The 21,910-nt window shown below is 39.3% G+C and overlaps 1 protein-coding gene across 1 annotated transcript; it reads left to right on the forward strand.

Moving 5' to 3' along the window:
• Nucleotides 1-2,950: 2,950 nt before the first annotated feature.
• ALX1 (ALX homeobox 1) lies at nt 2,951-21,123 on the forward strand. The gene is made up of 4 exons (XM_041409859.1): nt 2,951-3,213; nt 5,435-5,739; nt 9,305-9,433; nt 20,497-21,123. The coding sequence occupies exons 1-4, from the start codon at nt 2,982-2,984 to the stop codon at nt 20,815-20,817; spliced, it is 987 nt and encodes a 328-aa protein (XP_041265793.1). The 5' UTR covers nt 2,951-2,981; the 3' UTR covers nt 20,818-21,123.
• Nucleotides 21,124-21,910: the final 787 nt, after the last annotated feature.

The following is a 21,910-nucleotide window of genomic DNA, read 5'->3' on the forward strand; positions in this document are numbered from 1 at the left end:
CGCTGTGTTGCACAGAGGTAAATGAGAGCAGAATTTGGTCCCTGGAGCTAACAGTGATGTGGAATCACTCTGATTTTTATTTATTTATTTATTGTTTCCTGTTGAGGAAGGACGGATTTTAAGACCCGGTTAGAGCTAGTATCTCGCTCTATATTTAATACTCAGATATTACAAATATATATATATATTCATATATGTAAATTTCGACGCTAATCTCGGGGGGGGGGGGGGGGGGGGGGGGGGGGGGAGACCTTCGCAAAGACGGGGCGATTAGGAAGAGGAGTCCCCGCTGCGGGGAAGATGCTGCAGGAGGGTCGGGTCGTGTTTTCTCAGAGGAGCGGGGGAGAAGAGCGCAGAGGACTCCGCAGCCCGTCCCCATCTCGGTCCCCAGACGAGGCCGGCGATTCCACGGCCCCGCGGGTCAGCAGCCGCCGCCGCCGCCGGGGTGGCCCGATGCTCCCGGGAGGGAAGTGCTGGAAGGGCTGCCGGGGTGCGGAGCAGCTCGGCGGGGAGCGAGGACTGCCGCCGCCGAGGCGGCTCCTCGCCGCCAGCGGGACACGCGCGTCCCCGCGGAGGCGACCGCGCTCCCCTCCCCAGCCTAGAAAGAGCCCTGCTGCTGCTGCTGGCAGCTCTTGGGGGGTTTACGTTCATAGGAGATGCTCCTTGTCCTCCGCTTTCCTGGAGTTTAATAGTTGTCTTTAAAGAGGGACATTTATTGGGATAAAAGTCAATTGCAGTCTGCAAAAACTTTGCATGTGTCTTTCATTTAAAAGACATCCAGAGCTCCATTTTTTCCCTCTCCCGCTCTCTCCCTCTCTCTCCCTCTCTCTGTCTTCCCCCCACTGCTCCCCTCACCCCTTTTTTTTTTTTCCTTTCCCCAAGGCATTTAGTGCTTTTAAGGCACAGTGATAAACACGCTGCCGAAGTGCCAGCACACGGAGATGCGGGGGGCAGGGAGAGGATCCGCAGGGTCCGGAGCGGGCGGTGTTCCAGAAGGTGCAAGGAGGAAACGTGTCCTTTTACACGAGAAATCCGGGGACGGGAACTGCCCTTGGAGCGGCCCCTGGGGCAGGCTCCAGCCTCTCTCGCGGGGCCGGCAGCGGGCCGGGCTCCGCCGCACCTGGCCGCTCCGCGCGGGCGCCGCTCGTCCTCCGCGCCACTTCAATTCCTCTTATCCCCGGTCTTACGGAAACCGCTTCCACTTCTCCCTCCCCGCCAAAGCGACACCCCTACGCCACAAAAAAACCCGTCCCACCCCAAGTCCCCGAGCAGCACCTCAGCGCTCTGTCGCCACGGGGCTCCGCGCCCCCCGCAGCCCCAGCTCGGTGATGGCGGCAGGTAACTCTGGGAACAGGGACGGAGGGGTGGGGGCGGCAGCCCGCTCCTGACAGATCACAGGGAAGGGCAGATTGTGCGTGTGGCGGATGGTGCCCGCAGCTGCTCGCCAGTGGTTGCTGAAAAAAACACCCCCCTACCCCTTTCTCCGGGAAAATACCAAGTTAGAGACCAGCTGAAGAAGGAAGGGAAGCTGCATGCCGGGAGATATGCTGGACCCGAACTGGCCTTCCCTTCACCTTTGACTGGGTTCACAGGAAAGGTCTCTAGGCTGCTCCACAGCCCCGGCCGGCCAGAGTTGCACCGCTACTCCAGCCGCTCATTAAAGCCTCGCTTCTTCTGCCCTCCCCGCCCCAGCGGGGGAAGGGCCCACCGAATTGGGTTCTAAAACAGCCTCAGTAGAAAAGACAAGCGCGGGCCCACTATGCTGAAATCCTCATCTGAAGTGATTGCAACCGGGTTTGCTTTACTTCACAGAGTACTCCTTTCACGAGGAAGCGCGTAATGCGTGCCTCTTCGAAATAGTCCACTCTCGCCTGTGTTTTAAATCTTATCAATGTGCGAAAAGACCAAGGAATTCAACACTTCAAAGCTCACACATTGGGTGGAAACCATCCGCTTCCCCAATATCCATAGGAATGCATGCATATATGACTCATTTCGTTTTCTTTTTATTACCTAAGACTTTAATAAATACTTTCATTTAGTAACAGTATTGTTCTTTAATGATAATATTTTAGGAGATTTAAAATAAAGGTCCGTTTTAACCACTTTGCACAGACGCATACACACCCCCAACCCCAAACACACACACAGAGACAGACTGGTTGAGATCAGTTTCATAGCAGACAAATTCTTTTTAGGCCAGTTTTCTGATGTGAGAGAGTTCTAGTTTTAAGTTTCGCTGGTTTACATTCCCTCTACACAAACAACTGCCTGCAACATTTCTTTCTCTGTTTAACTCTAGGACAAAACTTCTGAGCTGTTTAATAAAGAACTAACACCGGTTCTTAATTTTACAGCTTCAGAGAGCAGGACTGTGGCTACCGACGTATCAGTCAAATCGATTAAAGAAGATCCTTTACTTAAGGGTATGTGTCCCTTAAATTACCTCGCTCTAAGCCTCTCAGGGAGCTGGGGGGAGAGGGAGGGAAGAGAGGGATTACTCTTTCCAGGATCCCTGGAGAAATGAGAATAGGTCGCACAAGGGAAATGTCCTTTTTATTTGTCCTCCCTCCCCTTCCTCCCTCCCTCCCTCCCTTTCTCCCCTCACCCTCCCCAAATGCTTGTGTGTGTCTGTCTGAAACAGATCTGTCTGTGGAAAATGGGCCTGGAACTCCCTCCTGTGTTGGGATTAGGTCTTGGGGGACCTGGGGTGGAGTTAGACTGCTTGCTTATTTTCATATTCATTAGAAATGGGAGGTTGCACAAGAAGTCCTGCTGAGCTTCAAGATATAAGAGCAACTTCGGGTTCCCCTTTCAAGACAAGACAAATCAAAGGCTCAGAGGAAAAACAGCTCTCTAAGCGCTGAACGCCTCTTCCTCCCTCCCTCCCTCCCTCCTTCCTTTCCTCCCATCCACTCACTCTCCCTCCCTTGCTCACAGTCCAGCCTCTGTCTAGGGAAGAGGCTCTCAAGCAGCCTTAGATGATTATGGATTTTCTGAGCGAGAAGTTTGCCCTGAAGAGCCAGCCGAGCAAGAACAGTGACTTTTATATGGGAGCAGGAGGCAGTTTGGAGCACGTTATGGAAACTTTGGACAATGAGTCCTTTTATAGCAAAACGTCAGGCAGCAAATGCGTACAGGCCTTCAACCCTCTGCAAAGAGCTGAGCATCATGTGAGGCTGGAGAGGACATCACCCTGCCAGGACAGCAACGGTGAGTGGTCATCCCAGGGTTCTTCCCCCTCCCGCAGATGTACGGGGGAGGGCAGGGATTCTCCCGCCCAGGGAGACCAAAGGCAGCTGTGCAGCCTTCGGAAGTGGGCATGAGAGGGGCTGTCAGGTCGTAGTAAAATAACAATAACAGTAACAATACTATTGTTATAATACTACTCCCGCTACTATTAAAGAAAAAAAAAAGAATCCGGGAGAAGGCAAACCACTACTTTGAAGAGCACTTTTCCTTTCAGTGCAGCTCTTCAGCTACTGCCTTCCCCACCAGCCCCGGCCCGAGTCCCCGGCTGGCCGAGAACACAGCTCCGGGCACGCCGGCACAGCCCGCCCGCCGCCGGGGCAGCCCGCCCGGGGCACCGACGGGCCGGCGGCTCCCGGAGGGTGCTGCAGGACACGGCAGCCCCCCGTACCTTCCGGCACACCCTGGCCATCCCGGCACCCCCGGCACCCCCTGACCGGCCTCCGGTCGCCCTCCGGCCGCTCCCCGGGCACTCCCGCCCCGCTGCGAGCCGTGCAGTTTCACGCAGCAAACTCCCGGGAAAGAGCATCGCCGGCCGGAGTGTCGGTGTGGCACGGAGCCCGGACACGGCCGGCTCTCCGGTGCCGATCCAGGCAGGGGACGGAAGGCCTCTTGGTCATCTCTGCTTCCTTCAAATATCGTCCTGCGACGGTAGCCGGGTTCTCTGCAGTGTTACCCGCTGATGCGTGAAGGTGATTTTTCCGAAAACCCCGTCGGTCATCCAAAGAACAGTGTTAAACATTTTATCAAGTAATAACATTTTCTAGCTTATAAGCAAGGAGAATGAGGAAGATTTTATTTTTAAAACATATTTTAAAACAGATTTTCTTTTTAAAATCTTCCTCATGATTCCAACATGATGAAAACCGCTACAGAAAAAAATTTAAAAACTATTTCCTAGAAAAATTGAAGAACGTGGTTAAGATCAGCTGCAGTAAGACTAACAATATGATACGCTTTTTGACTTCATAAAATCATTGAAGTATATGTATATTTTTTTTGAGAAAGTTCTTCTATTTGTACGAAAAAAATGGTAAGAAATTGATAAATTTCTTCAAGTGTAATTAAAAAACCAAAAACCTATAGGAAATTGATTTATACATTGAAGTTTCTCTTAATTAGCTAATTTATTGTGTGCCTCGAGGGCTTTGGGGCATTTCCTATCTATGTATGTGTTGATGGTAAGTATCTAAAAATTGTGTTTCATTGCAATCAGCTTGAATTGAAAGAAAAGAAATTACTGAGAATGTGAGACAATCTCAAAGCAAGCTTATTCTGTTACACAGCATGGTTGTAAGTTTTAATTTCTGTAGAGTTTGAATATTTGTTTCCACCTTTTCTTAGAAAATTAAGTGTTTTGGAATTCTTTAACTTACCTCTTTATTTTTCCAGTGATGTGTGATGATAAACAAAAATATTGAAAAGTAGGAAATGTTTTAATTTCTTATTAAGAAGCTACTGTGGAATATTTTTTATCTCTACCGCCCAAGTTTTACCTTAAGTTCCTGCAATCCTTTTACAAAGTACAGGAAACTATCTCTTTTAATGAGTTAACATTTTGCAGAAATGCCCTGTATTTTGTAACCATAACAAACCTCATTGGAAACAATTCTACTTCACAAATGCAAAAGAAGGTATATGGAATTTATTGAATTTAAAAAGAGAATTTAATTTTTTTGTTTCATTTGCTTCTTGATTTGTCAGTTTACAACTATTAAGTTCACTTCACTGTTACTTTGTATTTTCATAGAAATAGAGGGTTTTCACATTTGCTTCCAAGTTTAAAGGCACATTTGTCAACAGCTTTGTGCCTTTTCTGTGAAAATCTGTTTTGGGCTAAGATTCCTTATCTGTACAACTCTAGCTGAGGCTGATTTCATGCATTGTTAACTACTTTAGCAGCAGTAGTAGTAGAGTGAAAATATCCAAGTCTCTTGCACAGTCTCCTTACTCTGTAGGTTTTCAGATGATATTTTCAGATATCATTCTCGGTTAAAATTCAATGTGATTTTGCACTTTTATTCTGTCTGTAGTTAATATTACAAATTCCTCTTCAATGATCTCATCACTGCCACGATGGAATCCGGTTCCTTGTGAAACTGTTTTATATGAACTCCTGAATCTAAACACCTCTTCTTCCCCCTTGATCATTTATTAACCAGCTGTTAACCCACCTTGTACACAGTGAACTACGGGATTACTAAAGTGGAAGGACAGCCTCTTCACACAGAGCTGAGCAGGCCCATGGACAATTGCAACAATCTCAGGATGTCTCCAGTGAAAGGGCTGCAGGAGAAGGGGGACCTGGATGAACTTGGTGATAAGTGTGACAGCAATGTCTCCAGCAGCAAGAAGAGGAGACACAGAACAACTTTCACCAGTTTGCAGCTGGAGGAACTGGAGAAAGTATTCCAAAAAACTCACTACCCCGATGTCTATGTAAGAGAACAGCTAGCTCTGAGAACAGAGCTCACTGAGGCCAGAGTCCAGGTAGGAACCAGATTTTAGCCTTCTATGACAAATTGTGCATTGTAGGAATGAGTAAATTACACTCTCGGGGGTTGTACAAAAGTCCATAAAGATAAAGTAAACTGCTCGTTTTGCTTCATTTCTTTATGGACATGAGCTGCTATGCCGTAGTGCTAAAATGACTTTTTTTTCTTTTTTTTTAATAGCTTGTGTTGCAGTTCTGAACACTTGTTTAAAGCATGAGAAAACAACATCAATAATAAAGCTGTCTTGATCTCTTGTAGTATTCCTGGCAGTGAAAACATAAATTGTTACATGTAAAGATCCCACTAAAGGCTTGTTGCATGTAGCTCAGACTGATGACAATGCAGAACCCAGATGCAGAGAATTCTGTGTGTGTCATGGCATGAAAATTGCAGTCTGAAAAGTAACAAAATTCCTTGTTTCTATCCAAAGACTGTGCAGTGAATCTGCGCATACATAAATATGTATAAGTATCTATATACCTATATAGCTATATTTGCATAGATACGTGTGTGTGTATCTTTTGTGCCTGTATAAAACAAGGACATAATCTATTAATCTTTTCTGTATCGAATGATCTTAGAAATCACAAAATTAGAATGTACAATTTCTGGCTTTTAAACTTTCGTAACTTATTAATAATGTTATTCTAGTTTTTGGAACCAAACATACTGGTGACCACTTAGTACATTATTTGAATATTGTAACTGCGTACAAATGTGATTGATTCAGTATGTGCTCATATAGTAGTCTCAATGATATTTATGGCTTTTAATGTGCAATGGTGAGAAAAGAAGCTAAATATCCAGGAAATGCAGCCTTTCCCTTGTTTAGAGGTCTTCTGTTAGAACAGGGTGTGAGCCACATTTTGCAAGATTATCTTCATTTTAGATATCTTTCCTGTTCTGGCAATAATAATTATTTCAATTTTGAGAATAACATTTCTGTTGATTCTTACAGACTGGGATTAATTTTTTAAATTTAGTGACTTGAATATGATAACAACTTCACAACTTGTAATTAAACACGTACTCACACATGCATGGAGAGAAATAGACATCAGTGCACATGCATGCAAACTGAAATTAAATCAGAAACACTTTCAGAAAAAATCAGCTAATTAATTTTATAAAGAATGTTCTTTTCATGTCTATTCAAGCAGGCATCACGTTTGCCATTGTCATCAGAAAATAGAGTCCAAAATTTTGTGTTCAGTTACATCGATGAGATATCAGCAAAGATGATGGAATTTGGTTCAGTGACTTTTAACTCTTTAGGCTCTGTGCAATTCCTCTCTGGAATTTGGTACAGCTTTCCAAGTATAACTTCCACGCATTGTGATTTAGTCTTGACTTAAAAAAAAGGAAGGTAGCATAATGTTAAAACGCTGTTCTGACAAATGTAGAATACTGGAGCACAGAGAACTACTTCAAGAACAAATTTATAGCTAGAATAGGAAGGGAAAAATTGAACTAAAGCATGTCATCTGACTTTTTATCACATTTTTTTTCTAAGATTTAGAGGCTTCACATGATAAGACCATTAAAAAGAAGACAGTAAATGAAAAATATATGTCTGTATTAGACTTCCACAGGGTATTTATTTCTCTTTTATTTAAACATGTTCTTACCTTTCTTAAAAGATAGCTGATCTTTGCATTCTCATATGCTAAATATGGAAGGACATGTTGATCATTTCTATCCAGAGTAGCAAGAGATTCCATCACAAGATTAAGCAATTTGCAAGGCCTTACGTCATTAAAGGCAAGCATCTGGCAATTCAAGGATAACAAGCAGCAGATTTCTACATTGCTTTGTGGAGGCAAATGGTTACTTTATCTCTGCCAAGAGTAAGTTTCTAGTAAAGTGGTGTAAACAGAAACATTTTGGGGGATTGTCAAAGAAAAAAAAAAAAGTGCCTTTTCTCATTTACTTCTATGAATTCAAGCAAATTGATTTAGTGTAGCAGAGTGATCAGCTGGATACCTTACCCACAGTTCCCTTCACCACCATTTCATCAACATCCAATTTAGTATTTGTCCTGCACCCATGCAGAGAGAGCCAACCTGAACCTAATTTATCTAAGTTGTTCTCTTTCCTGCTGCATGTCAGTCCAGTAATTGGTACCCATTTTAAGAAGATTGTCAAGGTCTTTTTTCAAGGAAAGAACTTCATGACTAAATTTCCGTATCACGTCCTTGATGCCTCTTGTGGAGACAGGAGATTTTTTTTTTGCCTTTCGTTTTCTTTTTGCTGAACCTCAGGCATCATAAATAACACAAATTTACCACCAAGGTTCCTAACAATATATATTCAGGAGTTATATCCATGAGCCTTGCTTTGATTGCTGAATCTTTTAAAAGATGGCACATTTGCCACAAGTCCTTGGAAATCAAAACAAGCAAAATTATGCCCTGGTTACTTAAGCAGTATCAAAAGACACTGGAGTTCTCCAAAGATCAATGCAAGAATGGAGTTATAAACCAAACAGTGTTATTTTAAATATCCCACAATATGGAATCAGAAAATATCCCTCAAAATACAGGAAGTATCTATAAAAAAATCACCATTCATGTATGCGTATATTGAAATGAATTAATGATCAATTTAGCAGGATGGCTAACCAATGCCATTGTTTCCTTTAAAAAAAATAATGGCTCAGTTAAAATTTCTTAAAAAAATCTCAGTGAGCTTGCTTACACCAGAACAACGACTAGTTGAATATTACTCTTGTACAGTGTTACTTTTTTTAGCAATCCCCTTTATTCATCAGCATAATTCCTAACCAGTCCAAACTAAACTGTCTGAAAGACAAGAAAAAATTATTAAGACCATGGGACAAGGAAAGTTATCAGTAACAGAAAGAAATTGTCATATAATGGGTTTTTGGTACAGTACTTGACACTCAAAATGTTACAGAACAGACCAAGGACTACAAACACATTTAAGCATAAAATCTATATTATTCCATAGTTGAAAGTGCAATTCTTTTGTCTTCCATTATGAGAAACAGATATAACCTTACACCAAAGTGAAAAAAAATTCACAATACCTTGAAAACTGTCTGTGACGTGGTAACTTTTTATTATTTTCCTGGTCTTTTAGCCTTCCTTATAGGAACCTTTCTGGCTGTGCAGACTACTGTCCTTGTGCCAATTTTTCCTGCCTTTTTATTACTACACTTGATAAAGATTATGGACACCTCTAGGAGGCAGATTATGGACAGTTATAGCAAGTCAGTGGGCATGGGAATTTAAGAGAATGTTTCTTTACTTGCTACAGATTGATCTTTCTCAGGTTGTCTTTTTTGTTTGTTTGTTTGTTTGTTTTGAGATAATATAAATGAAACAGTATGTATGTTTAAAATAGCCAGCAATAAGTTAAGCAGGTGTGACATCTACAAGATTGAAACAGTGAAAAATTAATTTTCAGGTGGAGAACTTCTCTTTAGTAGATAAACAGAAGTTTTCAAAGCCACTCTCCAAAATCTCTTATTTTCCTAACATCCTTTGCACAGTATATAATTTTGTTTACCTCGATGACTCTTTCCTTGTATACTATAGGTTTGGTTCCAGAATCGAAGAGCAAAATGGCGAAAAAGAGAACGCTATGGTCAGATCCAGCAAGCCAAGAGCCACTTTGCTGCCACCTATGATATATCTGTTCTGCCAAGGACTGACAGCTACCCTCAGGTATGGTAAAGACCTAGCAGTACTTGGTTCTACATTTGGCAGCCTTCCTAACAACTCTGGTTTTGTATGCTTTGCTAAGATGAAGTATAAACTACCTGATCTCTAGACAGCTTCTTTTTGATGTTTTAAACATGCACCATTTCCTTATGGACCTCAACTGACCATTAAATAGAACAAGTCTCCTACTAGCATGAAATCGTAATATAGCCATGCAGAATCAGAACTGAATGTATATCACTGGGGGAGAGAGGCAGAGGGACAGGACAGCTCTCTCAGACCATTGCAGCTGGTTTAATTTGTTTTATTTTTTTTTCCTTTTTCAGTTTCCTGCTAGTAAATAGTAAGACATACTGCATAATAAGGTTGTAATCTTCTGTCTCTCTTCTCCAGTCCTTCGTCTTACTGCTTTGCCTCACTCTGCTTTTGTTTGTCTTCTTGCTTGTTTTAGCACATTGAATATTTTTATTTTGGAGCCATTTTTTATTCATGTCTCTGGCTTCACTTTGCTTTTACCACATAATTAATAAAAAAAAAAAAAAAGCACCATGCAAAGCAAGAAATCTTTTATGGTTCCCTTCCACTACTGGTGTTTTGGCGCTCTTCAGCTTCATTAAGTAGCGGGGTCTCTGCCAGCCTTTAGAAAATACTCATATTCTATGTGAGCTTGCTTTGGTCATCCTCTAAATTGGCTGAATGAAGAGTTCCTCAGGGTCGGGGAAGAATGGCAGGAAATTGACTCAACAGAGAAAAGGCTGTGGGTGCTGGTTGACAGCAGCTGAACATGAGCCAGCGTGTGCCCAGGTGGCCAAGAAGCCCAGTGGCATCCTGGCCTGGATCAGCAATAGTGTGGCCAGCAGGAGCAGGGCAGGGATTGTGTCCCTGTGCTTGGCACTGGTGAGGCTGCACCTCAAATTCTGTGTCCCGTTCTGGGCCTCTCACTGTGAGAATGACATTGAGGGGCTGGAGAATGTTCAGAGAAGAGCAATGGAACTGGGGAGGGGTCTGGAGCACAAGTCCTGTGAGGAGCAGCTGAGGGAGCTGGGCTTTTTTGCCTGGAGAAAAGGAGTTGCAGGGGAGACCTTATCACTCTCTACTGCATGAAATCACTCTCAACTGCATGAAATGAGATTGTAGCAAGACGGGCCTTGGTCTCTTCTCCTAGGGAACAAGTGAGAGGTTAAGAGGACATGACCTCAAGCTGAGCTGGGGAGGTTCAGATCAGACATCAGGAAGAATTTTTTCTCTGAAATGGTGGTTGAGTGCTGAAGTCACCATCCCTCGAAGAGTTCAAGAATTGACTGGCAATTAGGGCTATTATTTAGTTGGCATGGCAGTGTTTGGTCAAATGTTGGACCTGCTGATCTTGGAGGCCTTTTCAAACCTTAATGATTCTATGGTTCTATGAATGTGATTAGCTATGATCCAGGGGTCTTTGGCTCATATGTCACCTACTCAGTTTAATGTGCTTTACCTCTGAAGAGGTTGCATATTACTAGGTTTGGTGCCTGGGCCAGAGCTGCCCTGTGCTCCAGCAGCTCAGAACATGAACACAACCATTTCAGCTGTGGTGGCACTTGTAAGTCGTCTGGTTTTATTTTAAAATGTAGCAGGGCAATAACCCAAATTGCATTAGCAACCACTGCATGGGTCTGTGTTTAGGTAGGTGGACACAATCTTAGGGACCCCCAGGTAGATTCACAAAGACATAGATTTGCATTCACTCACAGATATCATTCAAGGTGGTCAACTTTCCTTTCAAGGTCTTTCTGACTTACCTACAGCATCAGCAAGTGATACAAGGAACAGTGCTGAAGCTTTGGGATTTCTACAAGAAATTTGTGTCTGCTAGTTTATCTTGTATTTTTAGTAGGATACCATCTACACATTTTCCTAAATGACCAAATTCCATTAGTATAAGATAATGGAATAATATGTCATTGGTAAGCACTTAAAATGATTGCCCTAAAATTAATGTTTTTCAATAATCCCACATTTTTAACTATATGGTAATATGAACTATAAAATTCTAACCCAATAAAATATCTATTCTGTACTTTCAGATTGTTAAAAAGATTAATTCTCTGCATTTCTGTTTATATTTTTGTCAAAAAATATCTGCTAGACAGATGACACAACTGTGCTTCAGCCTGACAAATATTTCCATCACGAATTAATAGATTCTTAAAACCAGAAGATTGAAATGCAAATGCTGGTACTATCATCTTAGATCAAGCATCCTTAGTGTGTAGAAATACAAAATGTGTACTCATTCAAAAGCACAAATGCCATGTTCTCACCTGCAAGCACAGACTAACAGACTGCAGGTAAACAGAGAGGCACAAATGTGTAATTAGGTCTGGTCACCTACACGAGAATGCTGCCCTGTGCTGTTCTGTACTTCAATAACGGGAGCAAGGAGCTGAATGAAGGTGTGAGTGCACTTTGGCTGTTTCAGCTGAGGCCTTGTACACATAGCTTGGTTACATATTAAAAACAAGGTAGCCCTCTCCTCAGAGGAAAATTTGGCTATTTTTCTGTATATGAGTATGTATGCAGGCTATTATCACAGAACATTTAATAAAAATTAATATTCTTGCTAACCTGGTGGTAATTCATAGTTTTCACATTCTGAAATCCCATCCTTCAGTAAAACCACATCTCTATCATGCATTTAACATTTCCAGTGAGAATGACTGAGACAACGAAAATCTGTTTTAAAAACATAATGACTACTAAATCTCCATTATTAAGTGCTTCACTTATGGAAAATAAATATACAGCTCCTGACTTGCTATAAATTCATCAATTTATCCCACAACTCAGGCAGAAAAGGTATTTAAAATGATTTCATTTTAATGTTATAAATTGATTTCCCCAACAATTCCTTTATTTCATTGTAGTTAATGTAAGAGAGGAAAACAAATGTAGTTTTTTTCCTTTACTTTTATTCTCATATCACCACCATCACAGGCACTTGTGACAATGAAATAGGCAAATATTAGACAAGTTTTGCCATACTTTTAAATAAATAATTTTTAAATGTACTTTTAAATAAGTAATTTTTTTTCTTGTGGATTATGGAACACAGATCGCTAGAGTCTATTTAAGAAACAACACGGAGAAAAACAGACTCCCTGTTGCTGGAAGAAAATATAGTTTGAATATTGAAAAAGGATGAAATCAAGCTGAGAAGTTTACAGCTTTATGGCAGAAAGAGCAGGAACAAATATGAATTTCTGGTGTGCATTTAAGGATTTGCAGCCTGCAGATTTTCTGTTTTGAGTCCAGCCATGGATATGTTGAGAAAACACATTTCGGTTGTGTTCCAGCAGAAGCATCGGTCTCTTGTAGTCAACAGAGGGTGTTGTGGAGACTTCTGCTTAGTCTCTTCACCAATTATCTTCATCAAATACAAATAAAGAACATAATGCTGCTGTGCATTGTGTGACTTCATAAACCTGAAAGATTTCTCCTGTGAGAAAATGAATCTTTCAACTCATTTTAGAGAGAAGGTTGTTCTGAATCAGAGAAAAATTGAGGTTGGAAGTGATTTCTGAAGGTGATCTGGTCCGACACCCGTCTCTATAATCCAGTCTAATTTTGCTATTAATTTCCACATCCTTATCTTCACAATAATAACAATTTAGATTTTTTTTTTTTTGGTAGATCATAATTCTTTGCTTTGGTCTTTCAGTCTAATTTTAATTATTTTTACAATATATTGACTTTAGATTTATTTGTTTGTTTGTTTGTTTGGGTTTTTTTAGTCACCTATCTGAAAAATTGAATATCTCCTGAATTAAACCTGCCAAGAAATTGAATATCTCCTAAACTGGCCAAATTCTGCATGCATATATCTTGCATTAATGATACAACCAAAACCTGGGTTACAGAGAAGGGCAGTTTGTACAATATTCTAGAAAAATCATCTGTTATTCAGATTTTTTTTTTCAAAGCTCTAACAACATTATGCTGAAAATCAGACTTTTCTAGGAAAATTTTATGGACAGTGATTTTCATTAATTTTAGTAAAAGTTTTCAGTTTCATTACTTTCAATGTTTGAACTTCAATGTTTTCTTGCAGATACAACTCATTGTGGTCTAAGTAATCTTAAGCACACTCAGGAAAACACATATGCTAGACATTTTTAGCTTAACTAGCAATATGCCACTGGTGATATGAAAGTGAAGATGGAACACCTTAACATCAGTGGGGAAGTGAATGAAGATTCCCTTCATGGGGAAGTTTACTTCATGTCACCAGAGTGAATGTTAGTATACAAGCCATACTTAATCTGGTTACTTAAATACAGTGTAGAGTCTTATTAAATATGGTCTCAGAATATCTGAGACACTGTTGAAGTGTTGATGAACAGGATTTAAAAAAGGATCCATCCTTCATTTTAGGCAGCCATGGTCAGATAAGTATTAGACGTTTGTGTTTAGGAAACTTAACCAAAGGGACTTTATGCCAGACACGGATTCCCTTTACAGCTGTCAAAAATTGGATCAATTAAAATTTTTATTCCTCAAACATAAAGTGTAAAATAGGTAAGATGATCCACCAGCATTTTTTTATTCTGATACCTGGTTCAGCTGCAGTCATCTGTAGTTATCTACACAGATGTATAGATACGTTGGAAGAGGAACAATAGAAAAGCCTCTTTAGCTTTATTCTTCTCTTGCCTTATTGGTCTTTATTTGACTCCCTCTGCCACCCTATGTTAGTGGGAAGGCTCTTGTTACAAAGGTACTTGATCTCATCAGATTCAATGATTACCTATGAGAAATAAGACAAAATTTCATTTTAACCCCCTTTATTTACACATACAAGAGCCTATACTATTATCACACAGACTCCCTGCCTTTCCTGTGTGAATCAAATTGATAATGATGTTGTCTTTATAAATAAGTGCATCAGTATGTAAATAAACATTAAATTGTATCATTGAAAAGCAGATAAAAAAGGTCAATATTTTTCTCCCACTTAGACTTTTTCTTTGTGTCATTCCTCCTTACTTGTCCTTTGAATCATTTGTTGTAATTTTTTCTTCAAAGTTCTTTCAAAAGGATTAATTTTATCACACCACTCTCCCTCTTAATATCACATGCAAAATGTTTGGGTTTTTCTTTAAATTTTCTTGAAAATACAGGCAAGACTTGGATAGGATAGAATTTAATTTTTTTGTTTCAGTTGAAAAAATCCAATCTAGTGCAGGTGGGAATCCTAAGACAACAAAAGCTTTTCAAAAGTATGGGAACAAGAATGATATAGAAGGTGTAGAAACAAAGGAAAATGTTGAAATATAATAAATAGAAGGAAGAGGCTGAAATTTGCATTCCATCCACCAGAAAGATAAATCAAATTAATATGTTAAACAGCATGGCATCACATGATGTGTTGGCAGTCAAAGAGTGTAGAAGTGGTATCAGTATACATATGTTAAGTACTAAGTCCTTGGATCATCATTATTGTTTGCTCTAGCCTTGGTACATATGGCTAATCCTCATTAGCAATAATCAAAGTTACATGCTCCAATTAAATGTTCATATGGAATGTATTAGACACCACATGTTATATGACTTAAAATTTCTTTTAACTGTAGTAGACACATAAATGACAGTTAATCACAATAGTTCATTAGGGCTAGGGGTGCACTGCTTGAGCATGAGTAGATGTGGCAGACATCTCTGAGCTGGCTTCAAAGAAGTTTTATCACACACTCATGCTGTCTAGCTGTGACAGCGTGGAGCTCGGGCTGAGCCACCACCTGCATGGTGTGTGTCTCGCTGCATGTGTGCTCACTTGCCTTGCTGTGCCTGATCTTCCAACAAGGGTGGAGTGACACTTCTAATCCTTCTGGGTGGTGTCTGCTCCACACAAAGTAGCTTATGCACTGCACTTTTATTTTTTCTTGGTCATAAACCACCACTCTATGTGGTCCTTCTCATAGTCTCCACATTCAGTTTGTTGCTCTGTGGAGTTTTTTTTTTTTTGTGACACATGTATTTCTTTAAGTGTGAGTGACTTTACTGGGGCTTAATTATACGGCAAATTCTTTTTTTCCCCCTAAGATACACAAAATTTTTATTAGTATTTTTCAAGACATGAAATATTGTATTTAACTGTATCACTGAGTTGAAATATAATTAATCCATATTGTAAGTGGCCTCGAGATTGCAGTAGGGAGAATTTTGTTTTGTAAACATCCCATACAGGAATGAAAGCTTGATGACTTTTCAAATCCTACATTATTTTGAAGCTTAGCAAATTTGTCTAAATGCGGAATCTAATTGTGAGATTTTTATTTTGTTCACCGTGTGTAAACCAAATGTGGGCTGAAGGGGTCTATCACATATTTTAAATATGTATTGTTAAGCCTCTCACTGTCATGTGCTAATTAGCATTTTATTTATATCTGAAAATTGTGCACTGCATCTCTCTCATACATGAGCCCAATACAGTGCAGGTGATCTTCACATGTGCACTTGTCCAACAGCTCCTACAAAATGATCACAAATTAAACACTGAGAAGTACTCTGTCTAGATATTAGTGTAAAAATTCAATGAGAGTGGTGAAGCATTGGGACAAACTGCCCATGGAAATTAATGAACCCCTGCAGCTGGAGCGACTCAAAACATGGCTGGATGGGGTTTGAGTAACCTTATCTAAATTCAAGAGTAGCTGCAAGCAAGGGTTTAGAAAAATAATCCCAGAGGCTTTTTTCAGTTTAAATTATTCTGAGAATCTACAAGCTTAGGAAGTCCAGGCAAATTTCTACCTGTATTACAGATGTTATAAAGAGGCACCCAGAAAAAAAAAAAAAGTGGAAATTTACAAACCAAATTAATTGTGGTGATGGACTAGGAATGACCAACAGATACAAGCTGTGAACTAGTAATTTTGAGCAGTATTAGCATTTAATCTTCTGAAAGTAGCCCCCTGTGCTAGCACAGACATGATATTTTCTGGCAGTGGAAGGAGAGGAGTGACAAAAATTTAGCAAATCAGTCTGACATTCACATGTTTTCTATAATTACATAAATTCTTAACTCTTCATTTAGTGCCGCTCTTGTTTTCCACAGAGGAAATGTGTAGTTTCTAATGACTAGAGTAATTATAATAACATTCAGCACATGTAACATTTATTATGTAATATAATAATAACATCTCTTGATATCTAGAGATCTTAAAAGAGATTAGAATTTTGTTTCCCATGTGAAGCACTAAAACATGTGCACTCAAACAGATATTCTCTAGTCTGGATAGGCAGGTGGCTGAAACAACATGAGTAAAGAGTTTGGTGATGGGAAAACAAAGCTAGGGAAGTGATAGCAAAACTCCTGGAAAAAGTTGATATTTGGGTTTATATGATTTCTCCAAAGGCTGCATTAAAAGGCTGAAGTTCAGGGAGCTTGAAAGTTAATAGAAAAAAAGTGGTGACATGAGGCAGGATGACCAATTACCTCAGCTCATTTTCCTCTGCAGTGTCTAACAGAAGGTCACGTGCCTAGGAAATTATATCATAACCATGTTAACAACCATAACTCTCCAGTTATGTTCTTGTCACAGCTATGAAATCCTATTTCATTTTCTATCAGGAAGGGTGTGTGTGCATGTGTATGTGTGTATAAAACATACAGTAGGTAAATATATTGAAGGGCTCTGGTAATTTCATGGTAACCACAAGAGCAAAGCTCAAGTTGTTTGTGATGTTAACAGAAACCAGAGATGTGCTGTATGTATGGCCTCATTCACAGACTCTGAATTGCCTTTTATATAGTTCATGGATCACACAAGATTTTAAGAGGAAAAATATTTTCTTTAAATTCATGTACATAATGTCGCTTTTCCTTCTAACATACCAGAAGAAGGTCTGATCATTTTGACTTATTGTGAAACATTACTGCATTTATTTTTAATACAGAAATACCTCCTGCATCTAAATTTCACTACAAGATATTTATGTTGTAAATACTTGTAAAGAAATGAAAATTTGATACCAAATGTGAAGTCACTCAACCAACTAAAATGAATAGAAAATTGATACAACTGAAACATTATTTTGGAAGGCATAACTGCCTCATGACAGGAGATGTAAAGCCCCTCTAGAATCTTGTGGCATTCCTGAAGTTAAGTTTAATAATTTGAACTCCTTTCTCTAAGGAAGAAACCTAGTGCACTCCTTTAAAAGTTTTAGAAATTAATAGCTTGCTCACATATTTCTTGAAAAAGATATTGGCATATTTTAGGATTTGCAGCTGAATTCTGTTCTCATTTACACCTGTGCAATCTCACTGAACCTAAATTGAAAGAGATTTGTCTAGAATAAAAATATCAGGAAAATTGGTGATACTAAACTTAGTTTACTGCAAACCAAACTACTCAAAATATGAAAAGAAAGAGTATTTTTGTGATTCCTCCAGACCACACAGGTTATTGGGCACTTTCTAACTGAGCCTCTGAACCTTTTGAAGATCTCCCATCATGATTCTATTAAAGGCAAACTTGTTCATGCTTGTATTTAAGCTTTTTTCTTTGAAAATTCCTCCCCTAATTATATCTGTGCTGCCTAGGTGACTGCAGCATTTGGCATAGCATTTCTTAGAAAGAAATTTCAGTAAGTCAGATAAATAAGACTTTGTTGCATGTAAGTTAGCTTTGAAGATTATGAGCTCCTTCAGAAATAGCTCATGCATTAGACACTGCATAGGTTAACTAGTTTCTCTCTGGGGAAATTTATCTGATTATAAGTCAAAACTGGCTCAGGTAGGTTAATCAAGGAGTAATAAGGCAGCTGGGATTCATGTCAAACTGTAGAGAGTCTCCCATGGGCTGATGTTTGAGTCTTCTGAAAAGTGGTTATGAGAGGAGGCTACTGGAAACTTTTTTTAGATTTCCTCATATAGGCATCAGGAGGCCCACAAGAAAGAAAAATCTCCCATATCCTTCCTCAGTGACCTTACTTCCTCCAGTGGCTGCCAGCAGATCACCTAAAATATGCAGGAGCAGAAGCCTGAGGTGTGCCCAGCTGTGTGGGTGTGCATGGAAAGGCACATCCATGAGTGTGTGTGGGACTATAACTGCATGCATGCATATCTGTGTAAACAAGCTGAACAGACCCAGAGTTTGGGGAGATGTATTGCTACCATGATTTTTCCCCAGGCTTTCAGAGGAAACCAAAATGGAGCATTTACTGGATTATTTTTTTGTTGCTGGAATTCCCAAGGAGCCCAGATTAGTTTGTCAGCTCCTGATGACCTTGCTAATACAACTGTTTAAAATATTAACTTTTAAAATAAAACTATTTCATCCTTCCTATCTGCACTAGATCTCAGCTAGAGGAGTTCAGCGAACCATAATTTATCGCTTTAGCTTGTTGGTGGTTTGGTATGTGCTGTTGCAAAGTGATAGGACAATGGGAGAAAATACAACTCATCAGCCTTAGAAATATGTTTTCATTCTGTGTGTGCGTATGTGTGTGTCTGTCATAATTCATTACTTCCTCTGACCTCTACTTTGACAGAAAAAATCACTCAGCTAGAGAGATAACCTTTATATCTTAAAGTCAAAATTCCTTTGTCTGTGGATTTGGAATGTGAATGTAGAATTAAGTTTGAAGTGGGAATTCTCTTTTCAGTGCTAACTAAAGAGTAATTGCATTACTCCAACATATCACAGAGAACAAAGACACATGGGCTCAATTGCAGTGCATCAGGGTAAGGATACACTGAACAGACAACAGATTTTTAGAGTGAAGACAAATTTAGCAAAGGAAAACAAATAGGAAAAGATATAGTTATTGGCTGACAAGATCTGTAGTGTGAATAGGGGCAAAAAAGTCTTGCCTGATGTTATTTGTAGATTAAAAAAATCAGCATTCAGGAAAGGTATATAGGTAAAAGTGGAGAAGACGTACAAAGCTGTATATTGTATAATGGTGTGTGCAAATGAGGAATGACCGAGGAAGTTTGAGTATGTCAGAAATTATATCATATGCAAGTAGCACTGATAGAAAGAGAGTAGAGAGTTTGGAAAAACAGAAGGGCAATTGCTGAGTGTGAAGCTTGATCAAATCCAAGTGAATAGAGCAGGAATGAAAGGCCATGCAGTCTGACATAACAACAAGAACTGACTTATGTTAGGTCTTAAAAATCTTCCTGTCTGTTCATCTAGTAACAAACAAGTGAAAAATACCTATCCATAAATGGCATCTATACATAGATGGTAGAAGGCCTGAGACTCATAATGGAGCTTTAAGCAACTGCCAAGTATACATTAAAGACTGAATACGTGGTTGCTCCAGACATTGCTGGTAACTACAAAGTTTGTGTCCTAGTCTGTCATGCAACATTTTTCAGGGATGCACAATGCAGCTTGTTAAGGCTGAAAGCTGAAACAGAAATGCCCTTGAAGTATAGTTTCACATAAAAAGTCATTAAAAGAAATTTTGTGCCAAATCTATCTTTGAAACAAATTTAAGAAAAGGTCTTGTATGTATTATCAGTAATTTCTATGTTTTAGGGTTTCATTTGTTTTAAAATAATTACGCAAAGCTTCTCATTATTATATTTTTCAAATCCTTGTTGGGCTTTATCACTGGAGAAATCCAAATTGGTTTGTTTTGTTCATCCTTTTCCGACCATTACAGTGGGAATTCTAATGAGGAGAAGCAGTTATGTAGAAAATATCTATGATCTTGTACACTCTTTTGACACCTTTTCTCTGATGTCAGTTGTGTGTTTCCATTAATTTTATTGACTGGCTGGGCTGATGGCATTCTGAGGTTCAACACTAGAAATATATACAGAACTACAGGACAAATGGATGACAAAATAAGGAACATGACTCATCAGCCCTTGCTCTTAAGTGAACGATCTCATATTTTGTCTAATGTGATCTCTTCACACTATTTTTTGACATGATTGCAGAGAACTTGTTAAATACTTTTTGCTTGTTTCAGAGGGGAACCAATTATATGTGAAGTAAAGCAAACCAAGCATTGCAGAAAACAAAAGATGAACTATCTAAGTTTAATTGTGTTCATTTTATATGTTCCAGATTCAGAACAATCTGTGGGCAGGGAATGCGGCCAGTGGTTCTGTGGTTACCTCCTGCATGCTGCCACGAGATACGTCCTCCTGTATGACACCTTACTCCCATTCACCCCGGACAGATTCTGGCTACACAGGCTTTTCAAACCACCAGAATCAATTTAGCCACATGCCCCTCAATAATTTTTTCACTGACTCGTTGCTTTCTGGGGCAACCAATGGACATGCTTTTGAAACCAAGCCAGAGTTTGAAAGGAGGTCCTCTAGCATTGCAGTTCTACGGATGAAAGCCAAAGAGCATGCTGCCAATATTTCTTGGGCCATGTAATATAGCAGTACCCTCTCTCAATTTTTTTTTTTTTAAAGCAAACTAAAACCATTTTTATTTCCCATATTTAAAGGGAACAACAATAAGCTGCTGTGTGTGGAATGCTAGAAATCACAATATACACGATGTCTGCTTTAAGAAATGCAATATAATATTTAACAATAAACCAAGAATAAACCAAATAGATTTACCATGCATCAAGCTCAACAAGCCCTCTTTGTTTTGCTTTTTATATACGTTTTGTTGTACCAGTTGATGAAATATGATTATAGAACCTGAAAAAAAAAAATAAAACTACTAAGCAAATGTGTCTACTCCATGGTTTTTAGCAGTCCTGTATAAAAAATTCATGCTTTACAAATGAATACTTCATAAAGGAACAACTTGATAAAGGAAAATAAATTTATTATACTGAACCCATGATGTAAATCTCTAAGCACACCACGCAAAGAAGGAAATATATGACCATTCATGTTGTAGGTAGAATTTGTAGACTGAGTTCTCTCAGTGCTGCACTGCTGCTCTAAGCCAGCTCTGCTGTTTTGCTAAATGCATGTTGAGCTTGTTGAACTTATATCAATGAACCTCTAATGCAATAAGAATAGAAGGTGCTACTTTATCTTATGGATCTGAGTGTATTTCTACTAAAGATAATGAGATTTTTTTTGGTCACATATAACTCTAAAAGTAGGATCACAGTGCTTAATAGAGTTTTAAAAGATGTGCACAGATTATGTGTCAACTAGTATATTTAAATTAAATCTTAAAGTTTACAGATAGGGTGTCATGAAGCTTGGTTTACAGACAACAAGGAACAGTACTCCTACAATTTTAACAGATTAGGAAAAACCCCAAACAACACAACACTGAGGTTTTACTTTCAGTACAGTCAATTTTACTAGGTTTTGCTACTCTATGGTCAAATTGAAACAAAAAGTCCAACAAGGCTTGTCAGTTTCAGTCTGCATATGATCTTAAGATGATGTTAATGTTCATTTAGTTTTAAATACACTTTATTGAAACTTTGCTTATATGCTTTCCAGAGTGTAAGACTAGTTTGCTACTCTTAAAGTATATGGGAAAAATCTTTTTG

Source organism: Onychostruthus taczanowskii, unplaced genomic scaffold (genome assembly GCF_017590055.1).
Source record: "Onychostruthus taczanowskii isolate IOZ18803 unplaced genomic scaffold, ASM1759005v1 scaffold31, whole genome shotgun sequence".
Taxonomy (NCBI): domain Eukaryota; kingdom Metazoa; phylum Chordata; class Aves; order Passeriformes; family Passeridae; genus Onychostruthus; species Onychostruthus taczanowskii.